Source organism: Mastomys coucha, unplaced genomic scaffold (assembly GCF_008632895.1).
Source record: "Mastomys coucha isolate ucsf_1 unplaced genomic scaffold, UCSF_Mcou_1 pScaffold20, whole genome shotgun sequence".
In the NCBI taxonomy this organism is placed as follows: Eukaryota; Metazoa; Chordata; class Mammalia; order Rodentia; family Muridae; genus Mastomys; species Mastomys coucha.
This window is the reverse complement of record NW_022196903.1, coordinates 76,140,264-76,164,239: the sequence shown is the minus strand read 5'-3', so window position 1 is coordinate 76,164,239 and position 23,976 is coordinate 76,140,264. Positions and strand designations below refer to the sequence as shown.

Here is a 23,976-nt window from a genome sequence, read left to right as displayed (position 1 = left end):
GCTGAATCTTTAATTTCAGCAATGTGTCTTGTGCATATTTGAGTACTTAGAATAGTTGTTTCTGCATGGCTACCAGTGAGACTTTGCCTGGAGTAACAGGCAAATCAGTAATTAAAACAACCTGATTTCATCAGTTTAAGATTTGAAGAAACTAAATTATTCTGTGTCATAGGACCTATAAAAGCCAACACAAGAGGCAGTTTTCTGCCGCCCTGGGAGTGGGGACTCTGTCCTTACAGGATGGTCATCTGTACTTGAGAGCAGAGGCTACTGTGATGGCTCTCTCTCCCACCTAACTTTCTCCAGCCCTCATTTGCACACCGGCATGCAGCCTCTGGTCACATGTGGTGGTTCGAGAGTTCATGTCTATAGCCCCAACTTCACTTCCAAATTCCAGAACTTTGTCTTGGGGGGCCTCAGATGCACTATAAATTCAGTCCCCATCACTTTCCCTCTATTAGGTTGATGGCTCAGTGGGTCAAATACTTGCTGTATACGCATTAGGACTTCAGTTTGTATGAACAGAAAACCCACACATAAAAGCTACACATCAGCCGGGCAGTGGTGCTACACGCCTTTAATCCTAGCACTTGGGAGGCAGAGGCAGGCAGATTTCTGAGTTCAAGGCCAGCCTGGTTTACAGTGTGAGTTCCAAGACAGTCAGGGCTACACAGAGAAACCCTGTTTCAAAAAACCAAAAAATCTCTCTCTCTCTCTCTCTCTCTCTCTCTCTCTCTCTCTCCCCATATATATATGACAGTAAAGCCCCAGTCCAGACTTCTGTCATACCGTTCTAGTTGGATTTGTGTAGTGTCCCTTCTGGTCTGACTACTTTGAGGGTGGACCCTCTAGAGTCTCTAAGGTGGTGGTTCTCAATCTGTGGGTCACAACCCCTTTGTATATCAGATATCCTGCTCATCAAATATTTACATTACAATTCATAACAGTAGCAAAATTATAGTTATGAAGTAGCAACAAAATAATTCTGTGCTTGGGGGTCACCACAACATGAGGAACTGTATTAAAGGGTCACAGCACTAAGAAGGTTGGGAATCATTGCTCCAAGGATTCTTGTATGGATCAGATAAGACTGCTGTTACAAGCTGGGCGGTGGTGGCACACGCCTTTAATCCCAGCACTTGGGAGGCAGAGGCAGGCGGATTTCTGAGTTCGAGGCCAGCCTGGTCTACAGAGTGAGTTCCAGGACAGCCAGGGCTATACAGAAAAACCCGGAAAAAAAAAAAAGACTGCTGTTACACAATTTTTTACAGAAATAAAAGATAGAGTTGCTGAGTTAGAGTAAGAATGTCTGAAGGGGAAAGGTCTGGCTAGTTGTGTGATTTCGTTTGTTCAATTCTTTAGTGAAAATACAAGAAGCTGCAGAAGCCAGGGGCTGTTCTGGGCCCTTGGGAGATACAAGATCAAGTGAGGTGTGGATTGTTATTGAGAAGAGGATGGGGAGCTAAGTAGGAAGGATATAGGAACTACAAGTGACAAAAGTACTTGTGTTTCCCCAAGGACACACAGTCTGTTATTCCCTATATGTTAAGTCAAAGTCTTGGCTATTAGTGTAAGGGTGGAGGCTATGTGGAAGGAGAGGCTAGACGGCAGGCTTCTTGACGTGTGTGTTGGTGATATGGGCTGTGGTCACTTATTGATGCATTCTATAAATACATACAAACAGAATTATATACTTTGCTATATGCATCCATGCTTCAGTTAAGTTTTAAAAACAATAGAGATAATAGTGAAGAGTAATTTTTAGATTTATTTTATTTCTCTGTGTGTTTGTGTGTGTGTACATGTGTGTGCGCACATGAGCATGCACATAAGCACATGTGTGTGCAGGTGCTCACTGAGGCCAGAAGAGGGTATCAGATCCTCCAGCATTGGAATTATAGGTGATCAGAAACTTCTTGATGTAGAAGCTTTCCACCAAGGACAAGCAAGCACTCTTACACTGAGCCATCTAGGCAGCCCTCGGAATGTTTTTATACAAATGTAAATTTATGCTGGATATGGGACATTTTACAAGATAACTCAGCCATGACCCAAATCATCTATCCAGATATAGTATGTAAATGCTGTGCTCAAGTTCTTAGTCTGAATGTTTAGTAACTATGAAATAATTGAATTCTAAGTTAATCAACCATTCAACCAACTGAGCAACCAGTAGGCATCTATTAAGCAACTTTGATACCATCTGTTAGGTTCTCTTGGAAGCCAGACAGGACCAAATCCAGGGCATCATTCCAGCTTCAAGGAACTTCCTGTTTGGGGGAAGACCCAAGTGAGACATCCAAAGCCTCTTCCAAGCAACCTAGGATCCTGGGGTCTGCTATGACTTCTGAAAATGAAAAGAATTAAAAGTCACTTGGCTGGGAGAAAGCTATGACAAAAGGAAAGTAAACAAAATGACTTCCTTATTCAAGTCCTATCCACCAGTATGATTAATGTTTGGTTTTACTTATTAAAATCTAGATATCTTAAAAAGAAAAAGCAGGAGAGGGGTTCTGGAGATGGCTTAGTCAGCGGTACAAGACAAGGACCCGAGTACAAGCCTGGGCCTCAGCCCCAGCACCCACATAAAAACCCAGATGTGGTGGCACATCCTTGTAATCTCAGCTCTGGGGAGACAGGGACAGCTAGGTGCCTGAGGCTTATTGGCCAGCCAGCTAAGCCTCATCAACAAGCTTGAGGGTCCAGCGAGAGATCCTGTCTCAAAAATCAAGCTGAATGGCTCCTGAAGAACAACACACACGTGTGAAGTGAAACGAAGGTAATGGAGGAACAGCTTTCCTGGCTTGCTCTTTGCTGTTCTGCTCAGCCTGCTTTCTTACAGCACCCAGGACCATCATCAGCCTGGGGTACCACCCATAGGCTGGGCCCTCATGTGCATATGCACTCACACACACTAGGTCATCAGGGATGTAAGCTTGGAGGGAAAACAGGTGGAGAAAGAACTTTGGCATTGGCCGCGGGGGAAGAGATGATGAAGTCACAAAAGTCTATTGCAGTGGGATGAGCAGTAGTGGTGAGACACAGGCCAGGAGCCATAACTGAAGTGCTTGAAATGGCTGTCAGGAAAGAGTTGGGGGCCTGGGAGATGCCTTGGTAGGTAAAGGTACTTGCTACAGATCCTGAAGACCTGAGCTTCATGCCCAGGACCCATAAGGCAAAGGAGAGAATGGACCCTCTTTATCCTCTTACCTCTAAAGGGCCCTCATTTCTCCAGCTCTTCTCAGTGACCATATATATTCACGAGCAGAATCCATGCAGTTATGAGAGTGGCAGCCTCCACAGCCTCAGAGATCCTTTCTTCATATGATACTAGGATCTTCAGAGTCCTTCTGCTTGTAAGAAACTTGGGTTTTGGTCTGGACTTGACTTTGTATTCTAAGAACAGACAATTATCATTGATAGAAGTATCTTAGGTTACTACTGCTGTGACAAAACACCATGACCAAAAACCACTTGGGGAGGAAAGGGTTTGTTTCAGTGTCCACTTCTACATCTCAGTCTATTATGGAAGAAGTCAGAGCAGGAACCCGGAGGCAGGAACCCGGAGGCAGGAACCCGGAGGCAGGAACCCGGAGGCAGGAGCAGAAGCAAAGGGAATGGGAGAACACTGCTTACCAGCTTTCTCTCTCCTGGCTTTCTTTCTTACAGCACCTAGGACCACCTATCTAGGGGTGACACCACCGCAATAGAATGGACCTTTCCACATCAATCAGTAATTAAAAAAATATACTTCAGAATCTTCAGGCCTAGAGAGATGGCTCAGGCATTAAGAGCACTGTCTGTTCTTTCAGAGGTCCTGTTTTCTGTTCCCAGCAACCACATGGTGGCTCAGGACCATCTGTGATGGGGTCTGATGTCCTCGTCCAGCACACAGGCATGCATGCATGCAAACAGAGCACTCATACATAAAATACGTAAAAATTAAAAAGTTTTATCAAAAAAAGAAAATGCACTATAGATTTGCCTTCAGGCAGATCTTACAGAGGTACTTTCTTAATCTGTACACCTCTTCCCAGGGGACACCAGCATATGATGTGTTGACATAAAACTAGTGAGGACAGGTGGTAACTATGCTGCACAATAACCAAAGCCATGATTTTTGTGGGTGTATTGTGCGCATACATGTGTGTGTGTGTGTGTATGTTGGTGTGGTGATTGCAGGTGCCTATGTATGTGTGATTGCACATGTGGGCACATCTATGTAGAGGACAACCTTGGGTATTATTCCTCAGGGAATGTCTACCTTTTTTTTTTTTTTTTTTTGACAGAGGCTCTCCCTGGCCTGGAGCTCACTGGTAGGCTAGCTGGTCAATGAGTCCTGGGCTTCCACTGTCTCTGTCTTCCTAGGTCTGGGATTACAAGTGTGTGTGCATCCACACACGTGCACATAAAATGCAGGGCAATGGGCAAGCCATCCTGAGATGCAAGCTGGGAAGGAAACCAGCAGAGCAAGAATCAAGGCAGTTGCCACAGGGGACATGGGAGCATAGGTCAAGCAGAGCCCAGCCAGCTTTTCTTTACATGGGTTCTGGGCATGAGGCTTGGCTCCTTCTGATTCCACAACACACACTTTGTCAACTGAGCTTCCACTAGCCTTGGGACCATTTTTCATTAGAACTTTGGTTATTTTTAGTAACTCATTCAATACTTTCATGGGAACATCTATAAAGGGATTTTTAAATTTTATTTTTATGTGTATGAGTGTTTTGCCTGCATGTAAATATATGTACCACATGTATGCCCAGTGCCCATGGTTGTTAACCAACAGTGGGTGCTGAGGTCCAAATCCAGGTCCTCTTGTAAGAGCAGCAATTACTGTTAACTACTGAGCTATCTCTCCATTCCCTAAAGAAGGGAAGTAATATCTTCTTTTTCCTCCTGAGACAGGGTTTCTCTGTGTAGCCCTAGTTGCTCTGGAACTTGATCTGTAGATGAGACTACCCTCAACTCACAGAGGTCTTCCTGCCTCTGCCTCCTGAGTGCTGGGATTAAAGGTGTACACCATAACCACCTAGCAAATATTATCTTCTTAAGAATTATGAGAATTATTAATGAGATCTTAAGGGAGGAGATTACAGTAAGATTAATGTCCATGGAATTCTCATTTCAATATTCATATTAATCACAATGTTTCTACCACACATGAATATTCATCTCTCCACACAGCGGCTAATCCATTCAGTGCTGTAGGCTCTGACTTGAAAAATCAAGAAGCATCTTAAAAAGGACTTGAAATAATTTGCCTCTAAGATGTTCTGTTCTCAAGGCCCTTAAGCCAGCGGAATTTTCACAGACTGCTGCCTGCTGAGGTAATTATCTCCTCATTGACTTGGGGCAAGGTCAGCTGCCATGTCTGCTCCTGGAGTAACATTATGACATATCAGCATCCCCCAGCATATTAGTGTGGTCGGGAAGGAAGGGCGCTGGGTGTGTTTGTCTTAATGGTCTCTGATCTGTGTGGGCACATTTACTTACTGGGTATATCTTCTGGTACACAAAGGCCAAGTGACCCCTGTCACTCTCCATCACATTTGTATATTATTTGTATATGAAGGGAGGCACATGCCCAGTGCAGGTGTGGAGGTGTGACAACCTTGAGAGCCAGTTCTCTCCTTCTACCATGTGGGTTCTGGGGCTCAAACTCAGGCCCTCAGGCCTGGTGACATGTGCCTTTATTCACTAAGCCTTGTTGCTACACCCATCACTCTTTATATATCATCTTGTCTTTCTCTGAAGTCGTATAATGAAAAAAATTTTTTTTCTTTTCAGGTTAATCTTATCATTTTTAAGATTATAAAATGGTATGCACTTACTGTAATCGAGAGACAATGTTTAGATCTGAAGAGAAAAATTTAAAATTCTAGCCTCTCTCAACTCTCTCCTATCCTCATGAAATAATAAAAACAATTGGGCAACAGTGTCATGTGTAAGTTTGTACATCTTCCATATTTTATGATCATCACACACACACTAAATCCATATCCACACAAACATGTACATACACACACACACATACACACCACAATGGTGAGAAATGACTGCAGGGAATGGATCTTTAATACTGTGAGAAAATGACTAAATAAAACAAGCCACTCAGTTTTCTGTATCCAAAGATTCCAGGGTTGAAGTAGAAATTTTTGGTTTCTTTGGAGACTCAGCTGTGTCATGTGATGTTTTTCTGGAGCTGTCTTAAGAGAGGATGTTTCTGCTGAAGTAGACACATGAGAGGATGTTTTGCTGAGAACAGGCATAAGGTGTTTTCTGGAAGCTGCCTCGAAAAAGGGCATGAGATGTTTTGCTAGAATGGATGCTTGAGAAAAGACGTGATGTTTGGAGAGAGTATGAATATAACCCAACAGATAGTGGACACTGCTGTGTGGTATTGGTTCGCCTTGCCACTCTTTGCTGGTTATTATTTGTTGTGACTTCATAGAGAGAAATGCACCCAAGAACTTTGGGTGGCATTCTTGTGGCTTCCTGCTGCTTCTACTGACTCAGGCTGATTGACAGAGCCTTCCAGTTTCTTCTGGATAGAACTGCTGTTGCTGATTCATGAGTAGTGTTTGTGAGTAGATTGGGGGCTACTGCTGCTGATTCACGTGAACTGAACTGCTGATATCCTGATAATACAAATTGATTCATTACAAAGAACTATTTCTAAAGAGGCCTGAATCCTCCTTTGCCCTATTAACTTTTCCTTTCTACTATCTCTGGTGAATGGTGGGCTAGAAGGGAGGTTAAAGCATTTAAGTACACTTTGTTGTAGTTATTTTTAATCCCAATCCAGGGTTTCTGTCCTGCCTTTAATCATTCAGTTCCTGGATTAAAGACATGCTGTGATGGTTTGAATATGCTTGGCCAAGGGAGTGGCACTATTTGGAGGTATGGCCTTGTTGGAGTAGGTGTGTCACTGTGGTTGTGGGCTTTAAGACCTTCATCCTAGCTGCCTGGAAGCCAGTCTTCTGCCAGCGGCCTTCAGATGAAGATGTAGAACTCTCAGCTCCTCCTGTGCTATGCCTACCTGGATTCTGCCATGCTCCCACCTTGATGATGATGGACTGAACCTCTGAAACTGTAAGTCAGCCCCAGTTAAATGTTGTCCTTATAAGAGTTGCCTTGGTCATAGTGTCTGTTCATAGCAATGAAATCCTAACTAAGACACCACTTATGTCTCTTCTGCCCAGCTATTAGCTGTTAGCATTTTTATTTACCAATCAGAAATAATTTGGGGGCAGGGTCACATAGCATCACTTGGGTCTATATGCAGACTTCAGGTCTTGGGGGCCCACACTTAGTATTATAATAGACAGCAAGACCAAACCTCAACAACACTTATTAAAGTAGGTTTTGAAAAATAAAGCCTGCACATGGTCTCTGTTCACATATTTCTAAAGACAAGGTCTCAGCACCAGATTGGCTTGACCTTTCTATGTAGCTGAGACTGATCCTGGGTCTTAGATGTTGGGATTACAGGTTTGTGCTTGGATTTTTCCAAGCTCTACATTTCTGAAAACATAATGTCTTCAAATGTATTAAGTGGGGCTGGAGAGATGGCTCTGTGGTTCAGAGCATGTACTGCTCTTCTGGAGAACCCTGATTCATTTTTCAGCACCCACAACATTTACTACCACTGATGGCTCCAGCTCCAGTGGGGGAATCCAATGCTGTCTTACAACTCTAATGTGTTAGACAATGTGTCTTACAAACTCCCCTCCCAGATACATATACATAACACATAATTTAAAATAATAAAAAAATTTTAAAAATGTAATAAATTGACAAAATAGTTCAGTGGGTAGAAGAGCTCGATATGCAAGCCTGATTGATAATCAGAGTTTGATCCCTGGAGCCCACCATGGAAGGGGTGAAGTTATTCTCACAAGTCTTTCTCTGAGACACACACACACACTTTAAAATTTTAAATGTAAAAATAGAATGAAATCTCCACTCATTGCATCAGCAAGAGCTTGTACATCAGTCTTCAACCCCTTGAATCTCAGTAGCTGGGGGCAGGTGGGCAGGTAGGCAGGGATTCACTGGTGCCCAGCACTTATAAATGTTAAACACAAAGAAATTTATGTTTCTATTGCTATGGTAATGGAGACTATGTAAGCACTTGTGCTTTGACCAGAAGACCCAAATATATCACTTTCTTTTTTTTTTTTTTCTGAGACAAGGTTTCCCTGTGTAGCCCTGGCTGTCCTGGAACTCACTCTGTATACCAGACTGGTCTCAAACTAAGAAATCACCTGCCTCTCCTCCCAAGTGCTGGGATTAAAAGCGTGCACTACCACTGCCCAGCCCTATGACTCTTTGTAGGCCAGAGGTCATTAGAAGACTGAGAGAAAGAGGAGAACCAGTTAGACTGTTTGGGGAAACCAATTATGATGCTTTCCAACGCTTAAGAAACTAGAGATTCTGACCCAGGAAATGAACAAGAGCTTAAGGCATGATCTGAAAGCAGCTTTGGACAAGATTGACCAGCAGTGCTTGAGTGAAATTGTGGGTGCAGGAAGCTGGAGAGGAGAACACACAGAATGACCAGAAAGTTCATGAGGAAAACACCACGACTGAATCATTAGAGGCATGGGGGAGTCCTTAGGGACAGGTGAGGACCCTAAGGACATGGACATCATCACCAAGGTCCTCAAGTTTCTTCTAGGTGTTTGGGCTAAAGAACTGAATGGCAGAGAGGACTATGTGAAGCTCAGCGGGCAGGGCAAACTGAACAGTGCTACCCACAAGCAGACTGAGTCCTGCCTCAGACCGCTCTTCAGAAAGCTCCAGCCAAGGAATCTTCCTGCTGATATTAAAGGGTCCAGAAGAGCTCTTGTTAATTCCTGTTGCAGCGAGAGTACATGAAAGCAAATGATGCTTTCCTTCAGATGGCCATTAGAAATGCTCCCTGGCCTATTGGTGTCACTCTGGTTGGTATCCATGCCAGAACTGGCAGGGAGAAGATCTTTTCCAACCTTGTCGCACATGTCTTCAATGACGAAACCCAACGGAAATTCATTCATGGACTCAAGAGGTTAATGACAATTTGCCAGAAGCACTTTGCCACAGACCTATGGAAATGTGTGGAGTATAATGCACTGTAAGATCCATGTATGGTCTGTATTAAGAAGCCTCAGCCTGCAGCACCTGGACCTCTGGACTTACCACAGCTGCATAGGAGGGAATTACCTCTTGCAATTCTTGTTGACTTCAAGAGTTCTGTTGGCTTTCACATGGTATTGGACTCCAAATTATCTTATGATTTCATTTGAATCTGGACTAAGTTCTAAAACTGTCATGTATAGTTTAAATGGGTAGACAACTACCACCCAGGAACAGGGTTTGAAAATGACCACTTTCTAGATCCCAATGTGTCTTTGGATACTTAAAAATATCTGAGGGTGGCTTTGAATGTCCTGTAAATTATTGTGATTTGCACATTTTCCTATATGGTATTTATAGAAAATGTTTTTTGTATTTCATCAAAGTGTGTGACCATTGAGTGCTCCTTTGCAGTGTTTACATGTTCTTGGACTATTTGCTGTCTTGCAGTCCAGTGTAATGTTACTGTGGGGCTGGAGAGATGGCATGGCAGTCAGGAGCACTGAGTTCCCTTCCAGACATTCTGAGTTTAATTTCCAGTAACTACGTGGTGGCTCACCACCATCTGTAATTGGGTCTGATGTCCTCTTCTGGTGTGTCTGAGGACAGCAACTGAAACTGTCCCACAGACTGAAGGGAGAAAGGAGACCTGAAACACAGAGTTCGAGAACAAAAGGACACAAAGCCAAGTTGTGGGTTTCCAATCAAGGCTCGCCTTTACTTTGGGGGTTCAGCATTTATATACAAGAAAGCAAAACTGAATCTCTAGGTTACAATGACATTTGAATAACATAAGGAATTCGGGAGGAGTCAGGAAGAGTCCGAACAAAGTCAAGGAGGAAGTCAAAGGGAAGCCTAGGAAGTCAAAGGGAAGCCAGCTGCTGGGCTGAAGGTGGAGACTCAGGGCGTCCCGCAGGTCTCGACTCTGGGGAGTGGCTGGAGGTGCAGTCCACAGTGGGGGAGGAGGTCAACAACAGATGTCCTCAGGCTGTATACGTGCCAGCCAGCAGTCATAGTTTCCTCTGGAATCCTCTAAGGCAGAACTCAGAGTAGTGAGCCTTTGTTTCAGGCACAGCAGGCGTGAGTTGAGTCTCCTGAGTCTCCAGTGGCATGCTCCGATGTCTTGCTGCTGAGGCAGAAGGGAGGAACCCAACAAGCAACAGTGTACTCAGACACAGAAAGTAAGTGGAAATGGAGAGGAGCCTGAGGAAAAGAATGTGCAGGGGTGGGCCCAAAATGGGACCCAGCTCAAAGGCAGTCTCCAAGGCCTGACACCATAGCAGAGGCCATAGAGGTTTCATAAAAATGGACCTACTGTGACTGCCCTCCTGAAGCGTCAACAAGCAGCTGAAAGAGTCAGATGCAGAGATTTGCACCCAACCAATGGACAGAACCTGCTGACCTTTGTGGTTGAATTAGGGGGAAGCTGGAAGAAGTTAAGGAGGGTGAAAGACCCCCAGAACTGGGGAGATCCTTACTCAAGTCTCGGGATGATGCGACCACCCAATGACTCACGAGAGACCGAACTTGCTGCAATCACATGAGGTTTATTGGGGATAGGCTGGTACCGGGGTCAATCTCGTCACCATGCTGGCCAGAGTTCGACACCGAACACAAGAAGTGTGGGGTATTTAAGAGAAAATCCAGAAGCTGGGGGCGGAGAGAGGGTTACCAAGGAAATAGAACATAAACAGTGGAAACTTTCAGAGGGACCCGACCCAAGGTATTCAGTTAGGGAGGGGAACACATTCATTCTAGGAATGTAATCTTCATCTACTGGTCGACAGGGTGGAGAGTCTCATAAACCACTAGACCTTCATTCTTAGTTCCGCCGTCATTGTGGATCATTCAGGAGGGACAGGAGGCTCTGAGTTCCTGGAACTGGCTATTTTATATTTCTGGCTGGCTACAGTGGCCCTCCATGTCCTTTTAGGTAAAGGTTATACACCATACATTTGTATTAAATGCCCTCATTTTAAATTCTAAGATTCTCCAGCCTTTCAAGGGCACTGACCCTGTTGGAGGACGAGCAACCTCCATTAACTTGGACCACCGAGATCTCTCATACACTGGAACATCAACCAGGCAGCATACACCAGCTGATATGAGGCCCCCAACACATATACAGCAGAGAACTGCTGTGTCTACTTTAGTCAGGGAAGATGCACCTAACCCTCAAGAGATTGGAGACTCCAGGCAGATAAAGGGCTGGTGGGGCCAGGGAGGTGGGTGGGGACATCTTGTTTACATAGAGGGATGGAGAGGAGGTGTGGGATGAAGACCGGGCAGGGAATAATAAAATCTGAAGTGTAAAAATAAATAAATAAATAAATAAATAAATAAATAAATAAATATGTTAAAAAACAAAAAGGTGTTATTTGTCCTATTTTCAGCATTTTTTTTTTGTAAGCAAAGTATGTTTATCACCTTTCTCAACAGACAGAATTAATAGGAGCTAAACTTTGAAAGCAAAGATGGCTATTACGCCTGCATGAGTTCAGAACACCAGCAAATCGAGGACAGGATGAGGAAGTGGACCGTGGAGTCAGCTGATAGCCACAGCCTCATGACTGGATGCCTGAGAGTTCCAGGCTTCCCTGGGCCCCACTGAGTCCTCACTCACCTCACAAGATGAGGACTTGCTCTTGGTCTTTCAGAGTAGAGCATTGATCACCATGACCACTAGGTGGCGCAGGTAGAAAGGTCATGACTAATTCAATGAAGTGTGCAGATGGGTTGTTACCAGACAAGTTGGGTGTGGCCTCAGAGAAGAAAGAGTGGGTGGGCATAATCGTGACTGACAGCTTCTCAGGGCCACGCTCTAATTACAGCTTTGGGCAAGTAGGTCCATCTCACTGAGCTATGGCTTCCTTATCTGACAGTGATGATAAGAATCCAGACCTCCGGCCGAGCGGTGGTGGTGCATGCCTTTAATCCCAGCACTTGGGAGGCAGAGGCAGGCAGATTTCTGAGTTCGAGGCCAGCCTGGTCTACAGAGTGAGTACCAGGACAGCCAAGGCTACACAGAAAAACACTGTCTCTAAAACAAAACAAAACAAAACAAACAAACAAACAAACAAAAGAATCCAGACCTCATGTGGATATTCTTGAAGTGAGAGGCTGAACCCGCCCTCTACTGGATGATAAGAGATCATTATCAATGCTTATTACAGTGTAGACCAAGGGCCTTTATGGGGCTTTGTGGCTAAGATTGGATAGTATGTATTTATGTAACAACAATAACAATTGCATTAGCAGCAATAATGATAAATGATAGAATCATTGTTAGGTTTTTTTCCCCGTCTTTACTTTCAGCCAGGTCCAAGTTTAGTAGTGCAGAGGACAGGGCCTGGAGGCTGCTGTAGGTGGTTCAGATTCACAGTTGCTTAGCTGGCCCCTCTTGAGAAACAGTGAAAGCCATTTTTGGTTCCTTAAGGTCCAAGGCATGCATAGCTATGGTTGCCTCTGCCAGTCTCTTGCAGGATGGTGGCTGTCTTGATTTGAATCAATGTCCCTTGCACTGCAGCTGAAGTCTTTCCTTTGGATTAAGTCAGGGAGAACTTCGGGAGATTTGACAAAGAGGAAACTGTTATGAGATGTGCAGCAATCCCTACTGTGAGTGCAGTTTTGTTATGAAGGCCTTCCTTGTAAACACTATTGGAAATGCCCAGGTCCCTTGTACTTCATTCAGTGTTAGGTCACACAGCAAGGTAAGTCGTTTATGTTGTCCTCCTCTCTGGTGTTAACATTCCACATAAAGAGGGAAGTATATGACATCTGTGACATCTGTACTTCTGAAATTGATCTGTGTGGGCTGGGGTTTCATTTGCTTATTTTTTGTTTATGAGCTTGTTTTGTTTGCAAAGGGAATATGTATTCTCCAGGGCTGTGACTTTAGCCATTCTGAGTTTGGGTGGAGAAAAGTAGGTTCAAATATGTGGCTCTCATATGTGGAAATTATGTGGAAATATACATTCATGGACTCAGGAGGTTAATGACAATTTGCCAGAAACGCTTTGCTACAGACCCATTGAAATGTGTGGAGTATAATGCGCTGTCAGATCTTTGTTCAGTGTGTGTGTGTGTGTGTGTGTGTGTGTGTGTAACAGGAAGACTCCCCTGCTCCAAACCCCACACCAGGTGGACTTCTGGCCTTACCACAGCTAAAAGGGAGGGAAGAACCTTCACAGGGCCGAGGTCCTCTCCTCCTATTGATGATCGAATTTGCAATCCTCTACTATACACATGCTGCCAGAACAATCAGACCCCTCCATGAGCAGTCCTTGGTTGGTGGTTGAGACCCTGGGAGCTCTGAGGGTACTAGTTAGTTAATATTGTTGTTCGTCCTAAGGGACTGCAAACCCCTCAGCTCTATTGGTCCTTTCTCTAATTCCTTCACTGGGGACCCTGTACTCAGTTCAATGGATGGCTGTGAACCTCTACATCTGTATTAGTCAGGTACTGTCAGAGCCACTCAGGAGATAGCTATATTAGAAAATATCTAATTAAAAAAAGGGAGGGAAGAGTTCTATGGGGGTTGGGAGGTGGGGGAACCTGTCCAATTCTTGTTGATTTCAAGGGTTTTGTTGTCTTTCACATGGCATTGGACTACAAACTAATTTTTGTGTCTTGATTTCATTTGAATCAGTTGAAAACTTAAGTTCTGAAGATGTTATCTGTAGTTTAAATGTTTAGACAACCACATGGGACAGATGATTGGAGACGCTCATTCTCCAGATCCAAATGTGTGTAACTGTACACTTATAAATATTTGATTGTGGCTTTGAACTTTCTGTAAAGTATTATGATTTGCACATTTTTCTATGTGGTATTTATAGAAAATATTTGTTGTATTTCAACAACGTCAGGAGACTAAGGCAAGGAGATCTCTGATTCCAGGTCAGCCAGGGCCAAAACAAGTCCCAGATCCAGGCGAGGTGGGTGGGCCACACCTTTAATCTGGGCCACACCTTCTGTTGGAGACTACATAAAGACCCTGCTGCAGGAAGAAGGAAGATTCACTCCTCACACCTGCTTGCATTTACTTACCAGCACTCGCGTTGTTAAGGACTTCTACCGAAAGCCAGCTGAAACAACTAGTTCAGTTGGGACCCCCTGGTGTGACTGAGCAACTACTAGATCCTTGGACTTCCTCTTTCCAACTGACCATCCTTGGAGAGTTGGGACTGCAGACCGTAAGTCATCACAATCGATTCCCTCAGTCCAGCGAAGACTCTGAGAACCCCAACTAATACAAGAAGCCTGGCCGTCTACAGATCGGACAGGCAGTTTTGGACACGACGAGAAGTACGTTAAGTCTGTCCTTGGAAGGCCACCAAAGGAACTTTGAAGTCTGGAGCTTCTGACTGTGGTAAGAGTCCTGCTTTCCCAGAGCTAGATCCCTAGCTTGTCAGAACTGCATTGGCTGACTCTGAACTTGCATGTCCTTAGGGGATCTAGTTTGTCGTGGGGCATCTCTTTGGTAGGGGCCGGTTCTCGAAGTGCGTTTCTGAAGTCCGGTTGTGGGCCAGGGTCTCCGGTGCCCGCCTGCCCCGCGGCTGCAGTCATGGAGGCCTCCATTGCTCAGGCTGGGAAACAGCGCCTTCCTAGAGTGGCCAAGGTGAAGAACAAAGCTCCGGCCGAGGTGCAGATAACTGCAGAGCAGCTCTTGAGAGAGGCCAAAGAGAGAGAACTCGAGCTCCTCCCGCCTTTACCTCAGCAGAAGATCACAGACGAAGAGTACAGGATTACAAACTCCGGAAAAGGAAGACTTTTGAAGACAACTTGAGAAAAAATAGGACGGTGATTAGCAACTGGATCAAATACGCGCAATGGGAGGAAAGTCTTCAGGAAATTCAAAGGACTCGATCCATATACGAGCGTGCTTTAGATGTAGACCACCGGAATCTTATACTCTGGTTGAAATATGTAGAGATGGAACTGAAGAACCGCCAGGTCAACCACGCCCGAAACATCTGGGACCGTGCCATAACAACTCTGCCAAGAGTCAACCAGTTGTGGTCCAAGCACACATACATGGAGGAGATGTTGGGCAATGTTGCTGGTGCTCATCAGGTGTTTGAGCGCTGGATGGAATGGCAGCCCGAGGAGCAGGCCTGGCACTCCTACATCAACTTGGAGCTGAGATACAGAGAGGTGGAACGGGCCCACACCATTTATGAACGGTTTGTGCTCACGCACCCTGCTGTAAAGAACTGGATCAAGTATGCCCAATTTGAGGAGGGGCATGGTTCCTTTGCTCATGCGCGGAAAGTCTACAAAAAAAGAGCCATGGAGTTTTTCAGGGAGGAACATATGGACGAACGCCTCTTTGTGGCCTTTGCTAAATTTGAGGAGAGTCAGGGAGAATTGGAAAGGGTACGAGTTATGTACAAATATGCCCTGGATAGGGTTTCAAAACAGGATGCCCAAGAACTCTTCAAAACCTATACCATCTTTGAGAAGAAGTTTGGTGACCGGAGGGGTATAGAAGATAGCATCGTGAGCAAACGGAGATTCCAGTATGAAGAAGAAGTGAAGGCTAACCCACATAACTACGATGCTTGGTTTGAGAGTGAAGCCTCGACTTTTTAAGTGTTGTCATTGCTTTTTCTAAGTTCAGAGTTTAGAACGTTGACTTCTGGATGTCTTTATGTGTTTACCCATTAAGAAGTGGTTTGGCATCTCTGAATTAGTTTGTAAAATGCTCTTGGGTTTAACTCTGGGTGAGACATCTGGGTTGTAGCCAGCTTCTGGCTATTATAAATAAAGCTGCTACGAACATAGTGGAGCATGTGTCTTTATTACATGTTGGAGCATCTTCTGGGTATATGCCCAGGAGTTGTATAGCTGCATCCTTGGGTAGTACTATGGCTAATTTTTGGAGGAACCACCAAACTGATTTCCAGAGTGGTTGCACCCACTTGCAATCCCCCCAGCCATGGAGGAGCGTTCCTCTTTTTCCATATCCTTGTCTGCATCTACTTCCCTGCCAGTCAATGGTAGGAGAGGTCCTTGGTTTTATGAAGGCTTGATAGATGCCCCAGCATAGGAAACTGAGGGAGGGTAAGTGGAAATGGGGTGGGTGGAGGAACATCCAAACAGAATCATGGGGGAGGGAGGATGGGTTAGAGGTTTTCTGGGAGGGCAGTAACTGGGAAAGGAATAGTGTTTGAAATGTAAATAAAGAATACATTAAAAAAAGCCTCTAATTGAAGTGGTGGCTCACAACTTTAATCCCATCACTTGGGAGGCAGAGGCAGGCAAATTTCTGAGTTCAAGGCCAGCCTTGTCTACACATTGAGTTCCAGGACAGCCGGGGTTACACAGAGAAACCCTCTCTCAAAAAACAAAAAACGAAACAAAAAAAAAAAAAAGGGAAAAAATAATCCCAACTTCTTAAACCCTAAAACATTTTCTTAGGGCCTCACAACTTAAACTTTACTATTCTCTGAAATTACAAAACTTTACACTGTTCCTCTTCTTCCTAACCCAGAGGGTGGGCAGGAGGGGATGAGTTTATCGCCCTGGAGTCAGAGAGTCAAAGTGGATCTTAGACACTGAGATCCAGGTGGACATCCTGAAACCAGAGATTCTGCAGATGCAGCAACTGCTGGAGGACAAGAACCTGCTGCTGGACAATAAAAAGTACTTCAAGCCCAGTAAACTTGCCAAAAAAGAAGAGGGAGCATCTTTTTGGAGGATGTGGCTACAAAATACAGTCAAAAGACTGACCAGAAAACAATAGTGCTTTCAAACCCAGGGCTGGAACTTCAACTTGCAGGGGAAAACCTTCCTATGACTCTTTTTTTTTTTTTTTTAAATTTTGTTTTGTTTTTCTATACAGGGTTTCTCTGTGTAGCCCTGGCTGACCTGGAACTAACTCTGTAGACCAGGCTGGCCTCGAACTCAGAAATCACCTGCCTCTCTCTGCCTTCCAAGTGCTGGGATTAAAGGTGTGCGACACCACAGCCTGGTGGTAAAATTCTTAATTATGGACTAGGTACTACATCCAAGTGCTTGGCAGTGCTGGCTGAAAAGATCTTGCTGCTCTGATGTTGCTCTGTAGTCTGTTGATCTGGGGAGATCTCCTTGAAGAATAGACTTCAAGAACTGCTGTGATCCTTGCTTTGAATGAAATATAGCTCCCATAGGTTCACAGTGAGTGGTACTACTGGGAGGTTTGGCCTTCTTGGAATAGGTGTGGCCTTGTTGGAGGAAGTGTGTCACTGGGGGTGGTGGCCTTTGGTGGCACACGACTTTAATCCCAGCACTTGGGAGGCAGAGGCAGGTGGACTTCTGAGTTTGAGGCCAGCCTGGTCTACAGTATGAGTTCCAGGACAGCCAGGGCTAAACAGAGAAACCCGGTCTTAAAAAACCAAAAAAGATGGGGCTGGAGAGATGGCTCAGTGATTAAGATCACTGGCTGCTCTTCCAGAGGTCCTGAGTTCAATTCCCAGCAACCACATGGTAGCTCACAACTGTTTGCAACTCCAGTTCTCTAGAGGAACTGGCATCCTCAAATACCAATGCACATTAAATAAATAAATAAATAAATAAATAAATAAATAAATAAATAAATATTTAAAAAACAAAAAAGAAAAAAAAAAGAAAAAAGAAATTCAAGCCAGGCCCAGTGGCTCACTCTCTTATCCTGCTACCTACTGGTCCAAATGTAGAACTCTCAGCTCCTTCTCCAGCAGTCTGCCTGTGTGCTACCATACTTCCTGACATGATGACAATGGACTAAACCTCTGAACTGTAAGCCAGTCTCAGTTAAATGACCTTTGCTGGCCTCTCCCAGTGACAAGCATCAGCTGTTCTCAATAACCCTGTCACCCCTCCAAAACCAGTACCATGTGGGTAATTCTTACACATTACCGAGTATTGCTGCCAGCACATGTCTGTCTCTAGAAAACAGCTTTTTTGAACTCTCAGAAAACACTTCCCAGAAGATTTCTCCTCAGTGATGTTGTTCTCTTCTTAATCACCGCTAATTTCTTAGCTCCAGTTAACTAGCATCATTTGTTCCAGTAATCCCTCCTATTCTTGATTCTAAAGTTACTCTTTACATGGCCCAAGCAGCCCAGTTCTGCTGCTTGCTGGGGCTGCAACATAGACTCCTTGTTTTAATACATTTTCACCAATTTTCTGTTTTCAATTATTTCCTAAGCTCAGGTGTCCTGTAACTTGCTCTATAAATTGACCTTGAACTCAGAGATCTGTATGCCTGTCTCCCAAGTGCTGTGATTAAAGGTGTATACCACCACCTAGATCTAAGATTTCCTTTACCTGGAACTTGTTCTGTAGACCAGGCTTGCCTCTGTCTCCTGAGTGCTGGGATTAAAGATGTTTACCAGAACCTAACATTTTCTTTAATTTCATTTCACAAGATCTTTTTCTTTTTTCTTTTTTTTTTTTTTTTGAGACAGGGTTTCTCTGTGTAGCCCTGGCTGTCCTGGAACTCACTCTGTTGACCAGGCTGGCCTCGAACTCAGAAATCCACCTGCCTCTGCTTCCCAAGTGCTGGGACTAAAGGTGTGCACCACCCCAGCCCAGCTCACAAGATCTTTATAAGCATGGCTACTCTGCCTCAAAATCTTGATCAAAAAGGCCTGTGTCTTCCAGCTTCAAGGTCTGAATTACTTCTGTGCCCTCCATATTTCTAGATTGTAGTTCATTCCACATAGAGTCAAGTTGACAACAAAGAATAGCTATAATAATCTATCCCATGTCAATTTGACACACAGTCATATCTTTTATGTCCAAATGAAAACAATAAGCTGTCCATAATAACAACATAATAGAGCGGTTCCTGTTCAACTGCAAATGCATAAACAATTACTAACCAGGTGGGATCTTGCCCTGAGGCTACCATTCTTTTAATTGCAATTAATATCCTTGAACATGGGATTTACTCTATTCCACTTCCTAGTGTCCCTTTAATCTTTGAACCATACATTTTCTATTTTTTCTTTCTAAGCTAGCTGTGTTTGATCAAAAGTTTCTTCATAAGAGTTATGCAGCCGGGCGGTGGTGGCGCATGCCTTTAATCCCAGCACTTGGGAGGCAGAGGCAGGCGGATTTCTGAGTTCAAGGACAGCCTGGTCTTCAGAGCTACACAGAGAAACCCTGTCTTGAAAAAACCAAAAAAAAAAAAAAAAAAAAAAAAAAAAAAAAAAAAAAAAGAGTTATGCTGTTTTGAGATTTCCTTTGTCAATTCGAGTTATCTAAATCTCTTCACTTTAGCCTCAGGCAGACTCTTCAGACAAGGGTAAAAAACAGCCACATTCTTCACCAAAATATCACAAGAACAGTTTCTAGGCCACATCCTAAAATTATTTTCTCCTCTGAAACCTCTTGAGTCAGGCTCTCACAGTTCAAATCACCCTCAACACCATTGTCTTCCATGGTGCTGAGCTTCATTCCTAGGATAGCCCATTAAGACCCACTTAACGCATCCCATTGCTTTCCAAAGTTCCCAAATCCATATTCCTCCAAACAAGAGCATGGTCAAGCCTGCCATAGCAATACTTTAGTCCCTATACCAGCTTCTGTCTTGGTTAGGGTTTCATTGCTTTGAGGAGAAACCATGACTAAAGCAACTCTTATAAAAGAAAACACTTAATTGGAGCAGACTTATCATCTCAGAGGTTTAGTCCATTATCACCATGTCAGGAAGCATGGCAGTGTCCAGGCAGGCATGGTGCTGGAGGAGCCTAGACTTCTACATCTGGATCCAAAGGCATCCAGAAGGAGACTCTCTTTTTCAGGCAGCCAGGAGGAGGCTATGTTCCACCTTGAGCAGAGCCTGAGCATAGGAGACTTCAAAGCCCATCTACACAGTGACACACTTCCCTTAACAAAGCCACATCTCCTTCAACAAGGCTGCACCTTCTAATAGGGCCCCTCCCTGTGGCCAAGCATTCAAACACATGAGTCTATGGATGCCAAATCTATTCAAACCACCACAGTATTTAATCTGGGTTTGTTCATATGATCTAAAGAACTCCTCAGATAGGGAAGAAGACCTCAGCTAAGTACATTGTGAACAAGAACTCCTGAGAAGAAACTGTGCCACAGTGCCTGTGATTGGCTGATTAGAATTTCAGTACTGTGAAGAGATTTGAATGTTGCAGGTCCTAAGGCTACCTTGATCTAGTTCTAGCTCTCCGGAACAACCATTCATTGCTCATCTCCTGTGTCAGAACTAAAGTCTTCTCTCTAATACATAAAAACATCTAGCTTAGTAGATTAATAGCTTCCAGCAACCCAGAAGCCCATATAGTGTTTTGGGCCTATAATAAAGGTTGGGCTTATCTTGCTGGACCTGCCTCTCTGATGTACCCACCAATGCACTTTAAACTTGCCTTGATGTATGACTTTTTGTTCTGTAAAACTATTAAAAACCTCATGAAACTGTGTCCCTGTTGGAACATAGAATTAGAGATAAGCTAAATTTGTATTCCTTGGCCATGGAATTTCACTCAAAATGATTCCAGAACAAACTATCTTTATTCCATTTAAGATGGAAGCTGTGGCTTTGCTTCAATGATATAAAGAGAAAATCTTCCTTGAAGAGGCTTGTTACATTCCTTCCCCAACAACACATGAGAAAGTATCTGTTTATTCCAGTTAGGGCACCAATGGACCAAAGGAAAAAATGCCATCTGATTTCAGCTTCGGGTTCTAATGAGTTGTTGGAGTTATTGTAGAAACATGGGTGAGGGCTTACTTACAGGAATAGATGTAATTCAAAATTGTCTTCATCCCTGGCAACTCCTACCCTAGCATGGGTGGTAGAAATCACAAAATATGCAGAGAGTTTTGCCTTCAGTTAACCTTTCACCTTTAGTTCCTCCTGGGATGAAGGGCAGGAGTATGTGACTGTAGTCTCAAATGAATGGTGGCCATCCACCACTCCATGAGAGTATTTTAGTGTTTCTTATGTGTCTTTCTAATGTGTCTTAGTGTTTCTGTTGCTGTGAAGAGACACCATGACCACCACAACTTTTAATCCATCGTCATCCTGGTGGGAAGCATGGCAGCATCCAGGCAGACAAGGTGCTGGGAAAATAGCTGAGAGTTCTACATCTGGATGGACAGGCAGCAGGAAGAGTGTAACACTGGCCCACTTCCGGTGACACACTTCCTCCAAGGCTACAAATCCTTTCAAATAGTTCCTTTCCCTATAAGCCGATGGTGGCCATTTTCATTCAAACTACCACAGGAATGAAAGTAGGTGAAACCTTGTGAGGGTTTCCTAGGGTAAACACAGCTGCTTGCATTTCAAAATGGCAGTGACTATAGTTGTCAGAAAGGCAAGAGTTTCACAAGCTCTTCTTCATAACTTTAACTAACTCACCACTTCCGCTGAGTTGCATTTTCTTTCACCAACGCCCGTTGAATTTGCCTGTAGAGTCCCAGGCCTAGGGAAGGAATCTCTACTCCTTCTAATGACATATTTGAGTTACTACAACTCTTCCACGCCTACATCACCATTAGGTGGCATGAGAGTGATCAATGGCAAGAGGCTGAGGGAGTGCAAAAATGCTTGTGGGAAGCAAGTTTGGTCGGTCTGTAAAAAGTTACAAATAATACTTATAAAACAGTCCCTTCCATAAATCAGTGGAGGTATCCTCTTTGTAATCCTCCAGCTGATGATAAAGCAAGACTGGGATTTTGTCTATCATTAAAACTGGCGGGAGAGTTCTTCCTTAAGTCATAGTGAAAGCCAAAGTGGAACTCACATTGTGTATGATCAGAGTTCTAGGCCAGCACAAGAACAAGCAATGACAAAGATGGACATGTCCAGACCTAGTAGGAACTGAATATTTGACCGTGGGCCACCAAGTCACCATACGACCTGAGCTGCCCATCATGAATCTGACTCACTAACTTATAAAGTAGAATGTGCATAGCAGCAATCCAGTACCAAATGGAAATGGTACATACATGATAGAGCCTGAGCAAGTCCTGAAGGCACAAGCCAGTTACATGAAGTGGCTCAAATGTCTAACATTTTCTATTCCTGTTATAGTGCTATTTGCTACCAAGCATGCACCTTTGCCTCATGGGATTATACCCAATGATTGGCTGACTGAGGATGAGAGGACCACTGATGATTCTGCTTGTTCTGTTATCCACCCAGAAGTGGATAGCTGCAGTCTTATAACCCCTTTATGGAACAATGCTGAAAGACATGTGTGAAGGGAAACTTCCCAGTGAGCAGAACTTTGGGCAGTGCACAAGTAATCCATTTTGTTTCGAAGGAGAAATGGCCAGAAGTGCGATTGTTCACTGATTCATGAGCTGTAGACAGTTGGTTTGCTGGATGGTTAGGGACTTGGAAAGAGCGTGACTGCAAAACTGGTGAGAAAGACATCTGGGGAAGAAGTATGTGGACAGATCTTTCTAAATGGGCAAAGGATGTGAAGATATTTGTGTGCCATGTAACTGGCTATGAAAAGGTGATTTCAGCTGAGAAATTCAGTAATCAAGTAGATAGGATAACCCACTCTATGGACAGTCAGCTCTTTTCCCCAGCTATTCCTGCCATTGCCCAATGGACACATGAACGAAGTGTCTCTGGTGGCATAGATAGAAGTTATGCTTGGGCTTGAAAACATTAACTTCCACTCGCCAAGGCTGGCCTGGCTACAGCTGCTGCTGAGTGTCAGGTTTGCCAACAGCAGAGACCAACACTGAGCCCTAGACATGACACCATCCTCTAGCAACCTGGTGGCATATTGACCACATTAGATCATTTCTTCTGTAGAAAGAACAACACTTTGTTTTTACTGGAGTAGATACTTATTCTGGTTATGGATTTTCATTTCTTGCACATAATGTTTCTGCCGAAACCATCATATATGGACCTAATGCCTTATCTACTATCATTATATTCTACATAGTACTACTTTTGACAGAGGCTCACTTTCACGGTCTGAGAAATATGAGAGTGGGCCCAGGATCATGAAATCCACTGGCCTTTCTTACCATGTTCCCTACCATCTTGAAGCAGCTGGCCTAATAGAAATATGGCATGGCCTTTTGAAGACATAGTTACAATGTCAATTAGGTAGTAGCAGCCTGAAGGGCTGGGGCAAGGTACTCCCCAGTAGGTGTTATATGCTTTGAATTGGATCCATGGGTCCAGGGATCAAGACATGGAAAAGGTAATGTCACTCATTACCACACCACTAGTGACCCACTAGGATAAATTTTGCTTTCTGTTCCCATGACCTTCAAAGAACTGAGAAAATGCCATAGATGTCAAAGAAACAAGAAAGTTTATTTAAAGAGACAGTACAGGATACACTGCAAAGGAGCAGCAGGCTACCTGAGCTAGAGTACCCAAGAGCAGTGTGTTACTGTTTGTGTTCTTCTCTTATGGGATCCAGACTGAGTAGTTAGTTGCTGTGGGTAAGGTATGTGTGGATTTCTGCTTTGATCGAGAGGCTAAATATGTAAGCTTTTCTTCATTATGCTTGCCATTTTCCATGATACCTCTGATTTTACTCATATGAATTCATAATCTTGTATAGACATATGATGGCAGATAGAGATTTTTTTTTTAAAATGTCCAAAAACACAGTTTGCATACTATGTGTGCTTCCTAAAGTGGTTCAGGCTGCCTTTCCTTCTTTTCTCTAGTTACTGAATGTTGAATAAAAACCAACTGTAGTAGTTTGAATGAGAATGTCCCCTTAGGCTCATCTGTTTAAAGGCTTGGTTCGCACTTGAGAATAGGGAGTGTGGCCTTACTGAAGGAGGTGTGTTACTTGGGTGGCCTTGAGGTTTCTTTTTCTTTATTGAAAGTAGATTTTTTTTTTTTTTTTTTTTTTTTTTTTTTTT

The 23,976-nt window shown here is 43.9% G+C and overlaps 1 protein-coding gene and 1 pseudogene across 1 annotated transcript; both read left to right on the top strand.

Moving 5' to 3' along the window:
• LOC116099939 overlaps nucleotides 1–9,195 on the top strand; it is an 11,319-nt pseudogene extending 2,124 nt beyond the window's left edge.
• A 5,491-nt stretch (nucleotides 9,196–14,686) lies between these two features.
• Nucleotides 14,687–15,714, top strand: LOC116099938 (crooked neck-like protein 1). The gene is given in 2 exon segments (XM_031384031.1): nucleotides 14,687–14,858; nucleotides 14,861–15,714. Coding segments are annotated over 2 exon segments (1,026 nt in total).
• Nucleotides 15,715–23,976: the final 8,262 nt, after the last annotated feature.